Source organism: Pararge aegeria, chromosome 16 (genome assembly GCF_905163445.1).
Source record: "Pararge aegeria chromosome 16, ilParAegt1.1, whole genome shotgun sequence".
Lineage (NCBI taxonomy): Eukaryota > Metazoa > Arthropoda > Insecta > Lepidoptera > Nymphalidae > Pararge > Pararge aegeria.
In genome coordinates, this window is record NC_053195.1 from 10,302,188 (window position 1) to 10,321,320 (window position 19,133).

Here is a 19,133-nt window from a genome sequence, read left to right on the forward strand (position 1 = left end):
TTTTTGGAGTTATACGCCGATTCGACTGTCGGTTTGTTACTACAGTTTTATATGTGCCTGATTTATACCTATATATCTTATATTTCAAATATCATATTGATTCATATGTCCTACGCTAGTAATAAATCACTCCATATTTGTCTTACTATTATTACTTGAGAGTATATTGTAGAAAAAACAATGTAGATTTTTTTTTCAGTTAAAACAATATTATTTTAAAATAATCTAACCAGTAACATATTTTAATATTCTTACATTATAAGAAAGTGGATATAATTATAAGTTAAAAAGCGTGGACCTTTGTTCAAAGCTGTTTTAATACTCTTCCCTCCGCCATATTAGAGTATGTATTTATATATTTTATATGTGACTATAAATTTCTGTTAGATTATTAAAAGCACCTCATTTACTATATTTGTATATTTTCTTACTGTGTACAGTTATGATATTGTGATGTAGCCATACTGAATAATAAATGTTAAAAGTAATTAAGTATTTTAATAAATCGCTTTTATTTTGTATTAATCACGGGCACATGAAGCTTAACAGTTACGCTTCAGGTTGCACACAGGAAGGCACGTTGCAGGATGTGTTCCTCACATGCCCCTGCGAAGTGTTGGTCTATTTATAGGCGAAGGTTTTCAACTTACCATCAGGTGGGGCCATCTGCTTGGAGTGTTCTTAATTCATAATAAAATTTAAAAAAATATTTGTCCGTAGGTCCTTCTCTACTAATACCCCTACCCACTTTGAAAAACCGTGGTGGGTTTATAACCCTCTCTTGACATGAAAGAGAGGAAGCCCGTGCCAGCAATGAAGCGTTAATAGGCTTCGGGCACTAGACCAGCATTTAACTTATGGTTAAACAACTGTTCACTACCTCCCAAAGCTTAACTTACCTCTATTCCAGCGTCAATATTCTAACACCTTAACTAGGATTTGCTACTGAAACATCAAACTTGGTGAAAATTCAGTCTCACTTATAGCAGCTCCAGAGTAATAAACCGACAACCTATAGGGTAATAGGGCATCGTTTTTTTTCAATGCAACCGGTTAATGTGGTCTTTACCTATGAAACTTTATTTTTAATATCTAGGTATCTTTAAAGGCCTTTCTAACCTGGGCGCCGTTGAAAGTATAGACCTAGAGAACAGCACAAACAAGACATAGAAAAGTAAAACATTTTTTTTTTTAGTCTCTATGCAGCGGTGTCACTTCTTTGAAAAATTGTGTGGTGATCAAGCTCAGCCATCTCATTGTTGGGGATTTTTTTCATAATTCTTTGTTAAAATTTGTTATGGTTTTATTATATTAACATCCTCATAATAAAACCATTATGAGGATGTTTTATTTTTATCGCCTATCTGCCTTACTAACGAGTAAGTAACTATCTATTTTAGCAAGCTAGGGAGAGCGCAGGCGCCTCGACAAACTTACTATCTCGAAGTTGAGAACCCCTGATCTATAATGTATAGTTGTTTTATTCAATAGATTATTTTATTTGAACCATAGACACGTTCTTTAAGAGCAGTTTAATGATGCTCCTAAGCTACTATAGTGGAATATTATGTACCCTATCACTGCGGCTACGTAGTTTAAAAAAAAAAGGTTAGTTAATGAGATCTGAATGAAAACGGTTTAATCAATATAGCTCCATTAAATAAAAAAAAAAATCTTTAGCAGAGATAGGTACACTTCGTAATAGAGCAGATTTTTTATTATTATTCAAACTGATATGCCGCTTAGCCCACTGGGGTCAAAATCGTTGTCTCTACATGATTTAATTGCTTTCTAATATAGATATATATTAACAGATAATCTTTAAATCAATTAATAAAGCTAAAAAGTTTAAATTTAAATGGGACATATTTACGTTGGGTGGGAAATCTAAGGGAACCGCTACAAAGTGGGTTTATTTGCTTACCCTTTATTCATGCCTTAGCTAAGCAACCAATCAACATGATTTTTTGTAGTTGAAAGGACGGAGGGTAACATAGGCTTTTTATCCCAGTAAAACAAACTGTACCCACGGGATTCATAAAAAACTATAATAAACGGCTAGTCAACAGCTATTCTGTATAAAATGATTTAGTTACTGGATCCCATTGAATTAATAGGGGAACCACAATATACTACAATACACAGACACATCGCCATCTAGCCCCAAAGTAAGCGTAGCTTGTGTTATGGGTACGAAGATAACTGATGAATATTTTAATGAATAATGTACTTAAATACTTATAATAGACAAAAAAACACCCTGAAAAACATTTATGCTCATTACACAAACATTTTCCAGTTATGGGAATCGAACCCACGTCCTTCGCTCAGAAAGCAGGGTCGCTGCCCGCTGCGCCAATCGGCTGTCAAGTAATGTCCGCCAGGTAATGCGCCTAACTTACTGCGCCATGACAACGCTAATTGCAACATTAACGATTTTAAATAATCTAATCTTTGAGCAAACATGGTTTACGACACTAAAATCACTAACTATTCTCATATTTTACTTTCTTTAACTAATTTTTTGTCTTACTTGCTAGTTATACAATGAAGTAAATAAGAATGTCAATGACAGAATTGTTTGATTTATTTACCTTTGCTAGTTTACATTGGTAAAAACATTAATGCTATGAAAAAGTTTGACTTAGCATTTTGGTTTTGTTACAATAAAATCACACAGCGGTTATTATGTTCTTAAAGGTATCTACTGTAATATTCTTCTTACATTTATAAGCTATGTGGTTTATATGAAATCTTATAACCAATCTGTTATCAATTTGTGAGAACATTTAAATTATGATGCAAAGCCTTACAATAAAACAGTAGTCCTTCATCTTATGTCTCTAAGAAATAAAGATTTCCTAAAATATTTTACACTTGATGATAAAACTAAGAAAATGAAATAATATTTTGTTAAAACTTAATCCTGTGATTATACTTTAAATAGAAATATTTTTATTTTTTTAGGAGTTAATGCTTACATTTAAGAAAATATTTGCATAATCAAGTGCAGGCATCAAACCACTTACCTGAAAATAAGATAAGTGTAGCTATAATCATACAAAAAGCAAGTTTGACTTTTAAAGGCCACAATAATTTAGGTAGAGATAAATAAATGGGTGTTACCCTCTAAGTGGGTAATTAAGAGCCATCTTTTTAAAGTGAAATCTTACAAGATAATTATTTTCCACCCAATCCACTGTACTATATGTTAGACTTAAAGCAAACAGTTGATAATACAAAATTACAATAAATGCATGACAGAAACTTCAAACCACATTGGCCAGAGCATTACAGGAGATGCTGCCATAATGACTACAATTTACTGGACATTTTTAAAAGTATATGAATATATGTGTATGTTAACTATAATTTAGCAAAGTATGGAGTAGATTGGGTCATTGAGACAAAATATATATTTCAGAAGAACTAAAAAGTGCTTCCCTCTGGGGGCTGAGAAAGCTTCATATTTTCCTTTAGAGTCATAAGACGTCTTAGTTCTTGCAGCACTGTCTTGATAGTATAGTCGCGTTGCCATCTAGCAAGAATTGGGACTTGCCTATTGTCCACCTATTAAAGCAAACAATAAATGAACAAATATAACATTGTTATCATAAGTCAACAGTTAAATTTTCTATTATGAGCATATTTTTCAATCAAAGAATAACTTATCAGGGGAAAAAATAGACAGACATCTATTAAGAGGTTGAAACATCAGACCTAAGGCTTCTTAGTGTCCCCGCACATGGGCACAACCACAAAATGGTGCCACTGACAGTGCAGGGACACTTGAATTAATTTTTTTCACTAATAAAATATATATTAAAATATTCATCTCTCCTGTTGTCTTATATAAAAGAATTTATAATCGAGTTTTTCATGCTAATAATCTCAACAAATAAGCATCTCAAGGTAACACCACTTCCAAGTTACATTGTACATTCAAATATAATACCTACAAGGAATGCATTATTTTAACAGCTTAATTTTACTGCAGGGTTTCCCAAACCGTAGAAAGTACAGTTTTAAATTTGTAAAATCTTTGTTAAAATTTATTATTCTGTAAGTTCATAAATGATTTGTTTGGTTTTTTAGAATGTTTTAATGTATTTCTATACATACTTCACAAATACTGAATATAATACTTACAAGTCCAGTCTGACTGTTTACACAGTTCATGTTAATTCTGGAGATAAACCTAGCAGTAGGGGGCTCGTCCGGGTATCTGGTGCCACACTCAATTTTAAGAGAATACATCCTATTTTCATATGGAGTCTAAAATGCAATAAGAATACACAGAATAACATAAACAGTTCCATGAACACAATAAATCCAGGAAATGAGCACTTATAGATGCACCAAGGGTAAAGATCAATAGTGATGTATTTATACTATAATCTAATTTACAAGACAATTACAATCTTGATGGTTGCAACATACATAATACTGGAATATGTAGTATATTCAAATCAATGCTTGAGCCATCTGAATAAAAAGGGTTGAGTTGACATAGAAGAATAGACAAAGAACATTGATATGCTAGTATTTACCCTGGGAGGACCAATTATCATGCCAGTCCAGTGAGTCAGGGTCATGTCATCATCACTTTCGAGACCCCAAGAAATCGTTCCATCGCCCACTCCCTTCTGACCTTGCTCAAGTTCTTCTAGAAGACGAAAATTTCTTGGAACCACTGGGAAAAATGACATGTAAGGTAACTATTATATTTGAATACATTGATAAATATAACAATTGTATTATGAAATAGCACGGTTTGGTTTGTGCAAAATGAAATTCTTACCAACGCCTGATGACGGGTTCGCCATGATCACAGTTTCACCGGCGCTCACTACCTACCAAGAAATTAACTTCTAAAGACCTCTAATATCTACCTAAACTGTAAATATTGCTCATGAGATCCTTTAGTTAATTATATGTTTTTGTAAAGATGTTATTTAATTTCATTTAGCCGTAAAATGGTTCACAAATTACTAAAAGTGACTCAAACTAAAAGAGTAGGTTAGCTATTTTTTACTACGCTGACTTTGACAATTTAATGTCACAAAATGTCAGCCTCCAAAGACAACTTAATACATCCGCGGCAAATTCAATTCGTAAAAAATCTCAACTGTTTTAAATAAACAGAGATCCACGGTGAGCAGAGTTATAAAATTATTTTATTATGTTGTTTAAATTTATATCATCTAATAATTATATTAATTAATTCTTTTTATTTTCATATATGTCGAAGATGAGTGTATAATTATTTTTCTGTGATTATCATAGAGCTTAAATTTTTTTTTCTTCTCTATGGTTTTCACCACCGCGTATGGTCGGATTTGGATTTGTGTGCGTTTTCCTTTTTCCGTGCTCTGAACTCATTATTTTGTGTAATACACATGGTTTTCAACAAATATCAATTATTTTCTTAATTTACTACAATAAGCTGTGTGCGTTTAGAATAACTATCATGTGTAGCTTAGGAATTTAATGAATCTAGTGACGTGATAGTGCAGTTTTGGAGGTAAAATGCCTGCTTCAATTTGTGACCCAGTATCAAGCGCATTGCGATTATCTCTTACGGCTGAAGAATCGCAAGGTTCATCTTTGTTAGATAGCAGACTTTATTCTTCAGCTAAAAGTGTTCTTCTGTCTAAGATTGATTTCGAGGAATCTGGAGATTATCAAAGCAATGTCCTCGACGGTTTGAAATCTAAGTACGTGGTTATACGACCTAAAAAGACAGTGCTCGACACTAAAATTCTTAAAAAGGACGTGAATTCAGTCAACCAAACTACAGGTAACAACAAATATCTAATATGACTTATATTGATTTACTAAGACTCATCATAAAATAAAATATGAGGTTATCTTTCATGATGTCAATATTTACTTTTGTGGAAAATGTGTCTCTTTAATACGTAGTAATATAAACCAACCTGTATATTATGTGTTTGACAATAATGATTATAATTTTCCATTTGTTTAAATTTTTATGAATTTTATATTTATCAGTATTTTTAGTGTTTTGGTTGGTTTCATTAAAGTGACATAAATTCTTTAATTTAACTATTTTACCATTTTACTCATAGTAATAAGGAGTTATCAAGGACTAGTATTTTACTAGAGGTATTTACAGTTTACACTAATAATAATGAATTAATTATACTATACTACTATAGCACTATTATCCTTTATTGAGATCCAACTAATAGGTAAGAGTTTCAAGCTCTCTACACTGTTCCAATGGCGGTTATACTATATGAGTATTGTTCAAACCATTTGTATTAATCTGTTACCGTTTTGTGGATGTTTGGTCTATATTTTAGCATTCTACATGCTCTTGATGACTACATATCATAATGAATAATAAACAAACTTACCTGAATAAAATTGTTAATTTCAGATATAAAAAATGGTGAAGATAGTGTGCCAAAGGCCAAGCGAGTATTCTTCCCTGTTGAAAAGGTGCAATTGGGATGGCAGACAGCTTGGGCTGCAGGTGCGGGTATGCAGAATGTTGGCAATACTTGTTATCTCAACTCTACACTGCAAGCACTGTTCCATGTTCCTGCATTTGCCAACTGGTTGGTCTCTGAAGCAACACATTCTGAAAAATGTAACCAACAAGGTAAGAACTTTCTTAATAAAATGTCTTATGCTTTACCAAAGAAAAAGTTAAGTTATAATAAAACCTTTAATTAGAAAATTCAACCATCTACAATGAATTTCAGACTCAAAACACATATAATTTATAGATTTCATTTTATTGATGAGAGTTCAACTATACATGGCTATAAAATTTTAGGATCTCCCTTGATTTTCATGATATCACCTCAACAGATCCTTACTTAGTGACTATGGAACCACCTTGACAAACCTTCAAAATCTTGTTTGAAGCTAGCTATGAAACTAATTCCAATTTTTAATGTCAAGGTGTTTGTTTTGGAAAAAGTTATTTGTTTTTCATTTTTGAATATTCATACATAAATTACAATAATATGTTAAAACTTATTAGTATATAATTATTGCTATTAATTTTTCAGAAGCATGTGTCATATGTGGAATGCGTGCTACATTGATGGCAACTCAAAAGAGTGGTGGTGCCCCTATCAAGCCATGGCAAGTGTATTCTAAGTTAAGGCTTATTTGTAGACATTTAACGCCTGGACGTCAAGAAGATGCTCATGAATTTCTTAGGTAAGTAATTTAGAAAAAGTTTCTAATTAAAATTTAGAAGATTAATTGTTATTTATGAGAGTTCAACTGAAAGACATGGCTATAAAATTTGATATTTCTTATATTTGTTCAAAATTTTTTTCTTGTTTTGCATTATTAAATGTAAATTTCTTCATCCAGGTACTTAGTTGAAGCCATGGAAAAAAGTTACTTGTCTAGGTTTATAAATGCAGACAAATTGGATCAGTACAGTAAAGAGACTACTCCACCTAATCAAATTTTGGGAGGCTACCTCAGATCCACAGTTCGATGTCTTGCCTGTCATCATCTGTCCACCACCTACCAGCACTTTGAAGTAAGTTATCAATGTTCTAAAAAAAATTGATTTTGGACAAAAAATTGTCTCTTTCTTTTTTGAACGTAGCTTTCAGAGAAATGAAATTATGCTGATTTACTTTTGTTTATATGTTAATAAACAATTTCAATTCAATTAATTATGAACTTATATATAAAAAAATTGTTATGATTTTAAAGGACCTGTTATTGGATATAAGGAAGCATTCAACATTAGATGAAGCATTAGATTCATTTTTTTCAAGAGAAAGGTTGGAGGATCTTGGCTATAAATGTGAAGCATGCAATAAAAAGGTATGTAAGGATAACCCTTTACCCTTGTTTTGTTATTTGACACGCTTATTGTAATGTAATCTGGGTGGTTTCTGCATTAATTATAATTTCACCGACTTAATACAATTGATGACAAAGTTTATGCTGTAATTTTACTTAACAGTTGTTTCTGTAGTTGCTTCTTAGTCTCAGCCTATCATGTTGTCTATCTCAGCTGTCCGAAAGACTCTTGTATGATCAATATTGTCAAAAAATGTACTGACTGCTGGAAGTGGTATGCTGCTGCAATCAGTCTCTGTGTATACATTAAATAGCATCACAATTAATAAATACTTACTGGTGGAGTAGTAAACAGAGAGACAATTTCTTTTTTTACCTGTACTTAACAAATATGATGTGAGGATGTGAGGGCTTATTCAATGTAACAACTTATTACAATTAAACCAAAAGTGGTTGTTAAATTTTAAATTAAATCACAATATTTATCTGTAATAGTGCCTGCAAGCCAGGTGATATCAACCTCTTCATCATCAGATGCTTGAAAATAGTGTTTGTAACTGTAATGTAAATAGCTGTTGCAGAGATGATGAACGACTGGGCTCATGATATATTCATCTGCAAAAAATATGTGAGGATTACACAAGTTTATGATAAAATTAGAGCATAATTTTTTTAAAGATTTACATTAACAGTACTCTAATCATACTTCGTTATATCTCAATGTTTGTAAAGAAATAATAAGAAATATGAGAAAAATATACCTACACTTATAACATGTGTATGTTTGGGCTTATATAATCAATGAAAGTTAATTATATTAATTTAAAAAAAGTATATTAATTTTGATTATTTTAGCTGCTATAACATAGCTAAGACCTTTAATTCATGATAAGTAATTATATAAAACAATATCTGCATGGATATTGTTTTATATTTAGTTTTTTTATTACTCATCAGGTGTCAGCGACCAAACAGTTCTTTGTGGAGCGTGCCCCAATGGTTCTTTGCATTGCTCTTAAAAGATTTTCACTTGCTGGTGGAAAGCTATCTAAACATGTGCAGTTCCGAAAAAAAATTAACCTCAACAAATATATGTATAACAAAAATACTCAACAACAACTGGTGAGTATCTTATGAAATAGTTTTCTTATACATTAGTCATAGTTTTGACAAATAAATAAAGGATTTCATTTTCTTTTTCAGTCTTATAAGTTGGTGAGTTTGGTGACACATTTAGGGCCATCACAAAATTGTGGACATTACACTGCAATAGGTCAGGCGCCTAATAGTAATTACTACCAATTTGACGACAGTTGTGTAAGGCCACTTCCACTATCTGCAGTGCTGGGTACAAATGCCTATATTATGTTCTTTGAAAAAGATAACTCAATGGAAGATCCCTCTATTCCAACCGCCTCTACTTCAAATGTTGTCTATGGCCCACAACTCCCTAACAATATACTTAACAGAGAAAAGAGTCCCTTAAAATTAGCACTTTATAAGAATGACGAAAGAAAACCAATTATATTAAATAGTAGCACATCAGAGACACCTAAACCAGAAGTGAAACCTATCCTATTAAATTCAACATTAAGCAAGTCGTTGGAAATGAGCAGTTCTGTTTCCGAACCGTGGGTCGTAAAACAGAATGGAGAGGTAGAAAAGGTGAAACAAGCACCAAAAGTACTTAACGGTATTGACAAAATTAACCATAAAGTTGACGACGATAAAAAGATAACATTTTTAATAAGGAAACAAAGCAATGATGAGTGCCTTATTCAGCCTAAACTTACCAAAAGTGATTCAGATGTTAGATGTGTAGCTAGTGTTTGCCCTAAGCCACTTCAAGAGAAGTCTGCAACGACAAGTAAATTAGTTAAACCGTCGAAGTCGCCATTAGAGAAGTTGGAAGAACAAATGAATAAGGGTGATTGTTCATCAGTCCACATTCAAAGAAACGGGAATTCTGCGTCTAAGTTGGTACCGTACGATTCCGAGTCTAGCAGCGACGAGCGGTGTGAAAGAGTGAGCGAAGACAAAAGTAAAAAAGAGGAACCTCGAGATCAGAATCGGAAACCAAAGCCCAGTCGTTGTGAGTCGCCGCAAGGCCTGATTGTCACCACAAAAGCTATGCATCACGCCTGGACGGTGTCAAAAGAGAAAAGTGGTCCACTCTTAAGTCCAAGTCTGAACGGCGATACCATTAAAAAGTAAGATTTTTATTAGTTTTTTCGCAAATTTGTGCAAAAATCAACTATCGTTTTTGTAATTTGATTATTTTTTTCAAACTTTTTAACTTTTTTTATCAGATGGGTAAAGCAAAGACAACATTTATGTTCTTTTCCATCGAATTTAACTAAATAACGACCATAAACAACTCGTAAACCATTTTTTTCGCTCTAACGTAAATGCTTGATATATCCACATTCCCGTGGACGTCGTTACCATGAATACCATACAAAAATTTTATTATACTGGGATAAACAGTATCTTATATCCGGTGCTATCTCTGTGACATATTTCTTTAATATCAGAGAAACAAACAGACACTTTCATATTCATAATATTAGTAATTCTCGTTTACCGCGGCAGGTGCTTCTTGGCGCAGTAGGCACGTAAAGAACACGATTATTTATTATTTATTTATTTATTAGTCTTGGCGCAGTCTTTATGCGTGGCTGACTTTCATATTAATCACAAAGATTGGGAGAAGCTAGATAGGGCGTTTGTTTGATGTTCTTGCACTGACGGGAACGAAGAGGCAGTCAGTCAGTTTTTGCTATAGCAATTGGTCTGTACAGGACAAAATACCTAGAGAATACCGAGACAATGCTTGAATCGTCTAACTTAAATGTCAAGGCCTGCCAAGGCCAAGGAATGATGGCAATGGATAGGATTGACAGGATATTTTTTTCTAATAGACTCAAGGACAAGGAGGAAAGGAAAGGGGAGAACGAGGAGAGTCCGAACACCAGCGTAAGCAGTATGTCCCCACTGAGCGACAGGAGCGACGCCCCTCCCGCCCCGGCCGCCGCGCCCGCCTCGCAACCCGCCACCCCCGCACCGCCCGCGCGCCTCGAAACCGCGCGTCACCTCCACGGCTTGTCCCACCGCGGCTATGGAGCGCCTGTCTCCTCGTGGAACGGCACGCATAGTAACTTGTCGCGTCAGGTAATTATTTGCATTATATTATACAAGTCCTTATTAATATTATAACACTTTATTTGTACACCACATCAAGAATATACAATGTGTAAATGAAAACCGAAATAATACTTCACAGGCTTTAGAGGTACATTATGTACTGTCTCTGACTTATTTGTGAAACCGAAAACCTAATAGTTTTTGAGAAAACGACTGCGATAGTTTTTAACGAAAGAAATCAAATACAGCCCTAACATCACATGCAAAATAAAAATCGTTCTTCAATAGGGTTGTAGGAAAAAATGAATATTTCTTCTTTTGATTTAATTTTTTTTCAGGGAGATTCCTTATGAAATATACTTATTCATTAACTAACCCGCATTATTAAAACTACTACTCTTCCTTATTGAGTAGGCAAAATACCGCTAAGAACAATGAGATTACCACCAACACCTTAAACCACAAGTATATGTTCATTATGTAACGTAATTTTTCAACACCTAGGTATTTGAAGAAAGGCGAGACGAACGCAAACGCGCTCTCGAAGCCACAGAAGAAATGGACTGCGGTCGTACGAAGAAAATGAAGAAGTTCCACCATTACAATCGGTTTAATAACAATAGGAATGGATATAACCCTTTTCAGGTAAAAGTTTTTGACACATTTTTGTCGTGCGACAGCCTTGGACACGAGTATTAATGACAATATTATGCATATTGTCAATAATATTGCATGTGTGCAGGGCGGGGTGTATTGATGTATTGAAGTATTGGTTGGTGCAGGCAGCCTAACAAGTGATTGTATCTTCTTTGACTACTGGTGTGTAACTTTAGTAATTGCACAAATGCATTAGTTTAATTAATAGAATGCATTGTGAATGTCAAACTATTTGTCAAATTCAATGCAAACGTAGAAAAGTTTCTTTCATCCGTTTGCTGTGCATCGAATCGCAAGACTACGATATAGCCACTGCCATGCTTATTTCTGCCGCTAAGCAGCATTTCTGTGTTCTTGCCCAAAGATGTTGCAAGTTTTTTTCCAGCACATGAGACTTAGTTAGCCTTTTCACCTCAGGTTGCTGAACACAGGACTTTGTAGAACGTGTTCTTGGCATGCTCTGTGAAGTGTTGCTCTATTTATAAGCGATGGTTTTCCACTAACCATCAGAAGTGAAATCCGTTTGGGACGTCAATTATTATTTTAAAATAAAAATACGATGTACCGCCAGCCAAATGTAGCACAACATGTTGTTACTTCTACGAGAGCGAAGTCTCAGGTTTGATTTTAATGTATTTATTTTTGATCACAGGACAAACAAAATAAGCTCCACTGGGGCACCAACTTCAAATACCGCGGCGAGAGACGCCCCAACAACCACTTCAATAAACACCAAGCAAATAGCAATAAGTACAAGCGCTTCAACAGGTATGACAATAAGCAATTATAAAGTCTTTTATGACCTTCGTGGCGCAGCGGTGACCTCGGTAGTCTTATATGTTGGAGGTCCCGGGTTCGATCCCCGGCAAGGGTTTATAATTTCGGAATTTTATCTGGTCTGGTGGGAGACTTCAACCGTGGCTACTTACCATTCTACGAAGACAGACTTGCTGCCAAGTGATTTAGCGTTACGGTACGATGCTGCGTAGAAACCGATTAGGGTATGGGTTTAATATAACTTCCGTAACCCTAACAGGTTACCCCGCTTCCATCATAGACTGCATCACTGATCACCAAGTGAGATAGACTGCAATGGTTATATTGTAGTTGATAAAAAAAAAGTGTTATTAAATAATCGTTAAAGTCCACCTTTTCGTTCTGGAGCAGCGTGATGGCTTTTTGTTCTAAATTCCCCTTCTATGAGGATTCTGATTGGTGAAAGATATCTAATTTAATAAACATGTTTTCATTCTAGGTACAGCAATGGACATCACTATCCTAGGCACCATTGACCCTGGCCGGTCAACGCCTGCTTGTCAGTGTATATAGATGAATGGACTTTAATTACTGCGGTAATACTTTAAGCTAATAATAGATAAGGTGGTTAAAAATGGTAAACTAAATGTAGTGGACCAGTTATTTCTGCAAAATCCACTGCAGCCATACTGTCCATATAAATTGTTTTAGTGAAATGTAGTGAAAGTGACTATATGTGGGAATAACTAATATATGATGTACTGTCAGCCTTTATAACATAGCATATAAATTTAATGTTTGCAGAGACAGTAATGCGCTATTTATATTCTGTTTCAATGGAAGCTATACAAGGATAATTACATATCCTATTTTATCAATATTAATGACAATTTATCGAGCGTTCATAGTTTATTGTTCTATGCTAGAAGACAAGCTTAACATAGCATTTGGATCTATAGTATATTTTTCTAACCTCTCTTATTATATAAACAATCTTTTCATCACTTTTTAGCGCGATTTAAAAAGTCATTTTTCGTTCTTTAATAGCGACAAATATCACAATTTTTTTCAAAAACAATTAAAAAACTAGTATGCAGCCGTTTATTAACTCGCGAGATGAAAAATATAAAGGCGCTTAAGCGGGATACCACGTAACGTGCCAATAGAACTACTATTCGAGCCGTTACCTCCGACTTGGCGTTACCGACGAAGCACGATATACTATTTTACAGAATAAGGTTCATTTAAATAATTTTACGAAAACAAGACTGTTTAATGAAAATGTTATATGGTAAATTAACAGTAAATAAACTGTTAAAATGTTTAAATTAAATTTTTTACTTAGGTTTTGACGGTAACGCCAAGTCTCAAAAAAAAAAAAAAACCGTAAAACTTATATTTTTGTCAGTTACGCTAAGGCAGCACTAATGGCTCGAATTATCGTTAATTTAAACACTTTCACACGATACGCTTAACATAATCGGTGCAAGCAACCCGCGTCCCGCGCGACATTCGCTTCAGTTTGAGCAGAATAATCGCATTAATAACTTGCGAAATCAGTTTCAGTGCTTCTTAATAAAAAATGTATTATAAACAATGTGTCGGCCGATTACCTGTCATCACAAAATGGCCAACGTGATCCAAATGATATTATTGGGTATGCGCGATTTTTGATAGTCGCATCTGAGCTACATAACTTCAGTCAGCGCATGTAGATTGAGAAGGGTCTTTTCAAATAATGTTATTATACTTCAATTTCTTGAAATATAAATGTCTTCTATTTAGTAAAATTTTATTATAATGTAAATCCTAAACAATTTAAATAGAGTTAAAAAAGTAATAAGCTTTGTGGTTCCAATAGACGTTTTTGTGCAGCTACTATTGAAATGGGTATTATATGATATAGTTAATAGTTAGACTGAATAATGATTACGATATATACGAATAACTTGCAATTAGATGTTTAACCATAACTGATAACTGATATATTTATTACCGTTTCTGATTTTAGTTCCTTAAAATACGATATTGTTTGCATTTAAAAAGACTTTATTGCTTACACCCTTAATAGTTTGATAATATTCAAAAGGACTAACAGCCTTTTGCATCTGTTGTTTAGCTTAGTTGGATTAGTCAATTTTTTTTAAATATTGAGAGGAAGTTTATTTATATAAACTATAGGCCGAGTTTGATTGTCAATGTTAACTTTTTTTTTAACCGATCATCGCCGTCGCATTTGCGTCATTTTGATTGTATAGTGAAGCTGGATGTTGGTGTCTGATGGTTGGCTAGGTTTTTGTCTAATCCGGCAGAAGCTGTTTCCGGATGCTTTTGTGTAAATATGCTATCCAAATTCCGAACTATCACTGTCAAATTTCATCAAGATTGCTACAGTGGTTGAGCTTAACCTATAGAGACACAGTATATGATGGATAGCTTAGTAAATCTGGTTATATCACAACAAAAATGGTCAAGAGATGAAATTAAATTCCATACAACATAGTGCGATATTTTTTGGATTAAAAGCAATTAGACTAAGTATAATTTGTGGAAGTTATTCATCATCAAATTAATGCGTTTCCTTATCATCTCTAAAATATAAATGTAGATCGACCAACAAAATCTATCTAAGCTATCGGGGATAGACACTTCCCATTACAACAAAATGATGCATAACGCAAGGGTGATAATTAGAAGCGAAAGGTTGGAGCAATAAGATTCCCGACACCTAACTTGACTTGAAATGACTAACTCAATTGAAATTATTACTTTTAATATTATCCATTTTTTTAGGATAAATTTATGTATTTCAGTGAATTCTAACATTACTGAAAATAATATTATAATTACGTAGCCATGTAACTTAATAAACAATTATGAATTTCATTCCGATAATCAGCAATACATGAGAGCAATATATGGATCAATAAATTTTAATAATACTTCTGAACTCACATTGTAATAATTATATAGCCCAAGTCTGTTCGATTTGCAGTGCATATTGTTTCTATGCATAAGTGTTATTCAAAAGGATAATATTGAACTTAATTAATAATATTTTCGATATTAAGTAGAATATAACAATTATATTAAGTTTTAGATAATATAGAACATATAAATTCACTAATTACGTCGGCTCAATACATAGTGTTTCGCAAATTCCAGTTATTTAAACGCATTTTTTATAATTTATGAACCACTGACATAAAAATTTGACAGTTTTCAGTTGACTGAAGGGAAAGGACCGTTAGAACCCTTCCGATCAAGTTTAATTAAGTGAGCGTGCATAAGATTGTGTTTGTATTCGATTATTTGCTTCGTAATAAAATATATCTAAAAATTGGATAGAAGTCTAAATTATGCTTAAAATAAAACATTTATATCATCATCATCATTATCACATCATCATGGCACGGGTCTTCTCGCACAATGAGAAGAGGTTAACATTTATGTATTAAAAAAAAAAAAAAAGCAGTATTTTGTTTGTGTTATTTAATGAAGTTAACACACCAAGCTGATCTAGAGCAGATCACGTAAATCTGTATAAACTTTTGTCATTTTGTTGATCAAAAGTGTCACCTTTTATGATAGTTATTACGTTAGAAAATAATCGTCTGCAGATACATCTGTTCATCATCAGCAGATTCACCTTTGTATACATATGCAACAGCCATTATTGCCACGCCATTTTTTGGTTGAAATACCCATATTTGGATTTATTTTTTTAGTCTAAGATTAGACATGGTTAAGTTTTTTCTAAGGGAGTAGTGATTGTTTCTGTCGTTATATTTTTTAAACACTAATAGTAAAGTTTTATTTTTAAACACAAAGTGTACTAATCTATAATTTTTTTTAAACACGATACACTGGAACTTAAAACGACTTTTGTTTATTTTGTACATAATTATAGCGAAGTTCGTTGCAAGTTATTGTCTTGTAAATATCAACATGGCTTTGTATTTTTGTAAAAATAATTATCTTTGGTTGACTGTTGTTTTACCACAATATGATAACGAAATTTTACCTTTAAAGTCCAATAGTTTAGGTACGAATTGTGTAAAATAGTGTTCTTGGTAAATATTAGTAAATTTTTGTTTCTATTGAGTTATATAAAAGCATGAAATACCTCAGTTCGTCTTAGAAGACTCAGAGATCCAAATTAAAACATGTATTTTTACAATATTATCAACATTGGGATACTGGCCTCGCTTGAGGTGTTTCACATTAATTAATTATGAGCATTTATACTTAATAATTTTTCAGGCTTTTGCATACAAACTAAAATAAAAATTTATTTGTCTCATCTATTCAATCGTATATTTATAGGGTAGGGTCTATACAGACATATCCGGTTTACTGTTACGAGTGGAAGGAAATAATTGCTTGTTTGTTTCCTCGGCTCTCGAATCACTCTTATCCGAGACATTGGCAAGTGGCACACGCAGGATGTACCCACATTTTGTGAGTATTTACTGTCTGTCATTTGGACGCCTATGAACTCGACGAATTACTTCAGTTTGAAGGCTTCTTTCGTTAGATTTTACGGTTACGGATATGTCCGGATGAACCTTAATATAAGGGATCTTTCACGCTACACCATTACTGGGATGTGGTACGGTAAATTTTTTATTAACTTATACGGTAGACTCGGTCGGGCTCAAACAAAGTTTTTTTGTGGTGCGTGGTCTGACCAGTGTAGCGAGAATCATCTTTAAAGGAATAAGAGCTCTAGCGAACCAACGTGCTCGCGACGTTCGAGTCTCTTGAACATGCGTTGCGTAACGAAAGTTCAAATGGTATCCAAACTTGCGTTATGCTTTTGTTGTCACTTGTCGCCTTTACTGTTATTAATTCGCGGCCCTGCGCGTGTTATCGTTATTCTTTAGACTAAATTAGGAAAAGAGTGCTGTATCTATTGATAAGTATAAAAATTAATACCTGGTAATAACTTGAGAAATTGTCAATATTATAATTATTATAAAACAACAATTCAATGAAGTGCGTCAAAGTAAACAAGCCATCGTACATAGCGTTTTGTTTAATTTTTATCCTTAACCCACTTATTAAATTGCTGAACCCTACTCTGGGTAGTATATTTTACAATATAACGGCAATGAAAGACATAATAATTATAAATATTTTCTATGACTTGACACACTAAAGTCCATTCGCATTAAGAAAATAATGAGTTTCATTAAGATTTATTGTTAAATTATGAATCAACTGACTAATCTATTTTATATTGAATGTAGACTGAAAAAATCCCACTCATCACACAATTTCGTTCGACACGCCGTCAAGAATTGGTCACTGAACTTGACTTAATATTGGCCTCTCGATTGGCCAGAACATCCTCCTGACCAATCGATAAGCTAGTTTAACGAAACCGACTTCAAAGAAAGGAGTTTATCAATTCGGGTTTATTTATTTTTCTAAATGTGAATGGACATAGCATATACAACATGTCACAGGTTATAAAGGTAACAATAATAATTGTTGTGTCAACCGCTGCCATAGTTTTTACTGAAAAAAAAATCAAATACAGCCCGAACTCAAGAAAAAATCAAGTGGCTCCTGTTTTTATTAGTTGCATGTATACTATGCGCGTGTCTTTTTTTATCTTCGATAGGGTTGTCATAAAAGTAAACAATTATAATGTTTTGAATTAGTTTGCATGGACAATTAAATATGCTTCTTTTGTCTTAATATTTTTACTGGGCGATTCCTTATGAAATATAATTATGCATCCTTTAACGTAATTTTTTTCGTAATTCTGTTACACGTTGTATAGAATGTAGCATAGTGTGCGTACACTGTTCATGGGCTTCCTAAGGCCTATTTCGATATGTTTAAAATTTATGAAATATCTGGAACTCGCGACAGAAATATGTACGGTAGGTATCCCGGATGAGCCAAAAAAGCTCTACTACTAGTCGGTGTGGTGTTGATGATAAGCTTCGAAGAATAAAGAAATTGATGACAACACCTAACAAATGTTTCGATGTTGCGCTATATAGCCGATTAAGATTTTTTTTGTAAAATCTCTTTTATGAATATACTTTGTATATAACGGATACATAGTGAGGGGTATTATTATAAGAAAAACAAGTTTAATATTTATCATTTTTTAAATTCAATTATTGTACGCACAACCGGAATAACAATAATTTTACGAATACATGAATTTTGTCATTGTGATTGGTAGAGCAATATTACATAAAATATTTGTTAAAAAATAATTATAATATTAATAATAATGTTAACAGAACACAAAAATAAATCTGAAGAGTATTGTAATCAGAAGCATCCGAATGTAGAACTCATTTTTTTAGAAGTTGCCGACGAGAAAATGTGGACTCCTCTACAAATATTGAAATCTTTACACTCCCTTCTATAATATCCTTGAAATCTTAACAGTATAATCTGCATATAATATTAATCATCATATGCATTAGAGTTGATACATATTTTTAACGTACTCCCAATTAGTCCATTGTATAAAGGAAAATATATTATGGTATTGAATCATTAATTCGACCAACAAATTATACGGCATTTTAGAATTCTCATGAACCAAGCACCACGAATATACGTCGTATTTATGTCACAAACAATGACAATTTTGCCGTCGTGCAAGAAGTGACCTAGTTAATACGCACAATCACTACTTATAAAAAAATGAAAATATTGGTGTATAAAGATATCCTATATAGTGCCAGCGATGCGATGCGGCAGCGGTATCAATTTAAACAATAGCGGTTATTTTATGC

At 33.2% G+C, this 19,133-nt stretch overlaps 2 protein-coding genes across 2 annotated transcripts; one reads left to right on the forward strand and one right to left on the reverse strand.

Annotated features, from left to right (window-relative positions):
- Positions 1-2,930: 2,930 nt before the first annotated feature.
- On the reverse strand, positions 2,931-5,042 carry LOC120630596 (ubiquitin-conjugating enzyme E2 variant 2). Its single transcript, XM_039899861.1, has 4 exons — positions 4,802-5,042; positions 4,551-4,693; positions 4,150-4,275; positions 2,931-3,570 (listed from the first exon to the last, which is right to left on the reverse strand). The coding sequence occupies exons 1-4, from the start codon at positions 4,824-4,826 to the stop codon at positions 3,430-3,432; spliced, it is 435 nt and encodes a 144-aa protein (XP_039755795.1). The 5' UTR covers positions 4,827-5,042; the 3' UTR covers positions 2,931-3,429.
- A 288-nt stretch (positions 5,043-5,330) lies between these two features.
- On the forward strand, positions 5,331-17,392 carry LOC120630241 (ubiquitin carboxyl-terminal hydrolase 36). Its single transcript, XM_039899391.1, has 11 exons — positions 5,331-5,800; positions 6,407-6,631; positions 7,047-7,200; positions 7,360-7,534; positions 7,714-7,827; positions 8,764-8,928; positions 9,010-10,016; positions 10,728-10,977; positions 11,455-11,595; positions 12,260-12,375; positions 12,863-17,392. Exons 1-11 carry the CDS (start codon positions 5,530-5,532, stop codon positions 12,897-12,899), a joined length of 2,655 nt encoding a protein of 884 aa, XP_039755325.1. The 5' UTR covers positions 5,331-5,529; the 3' UTR covers positions 12,900-17,392.
- Positions 17,393-19,133: the final 1,741 nt, after the last annotated feature.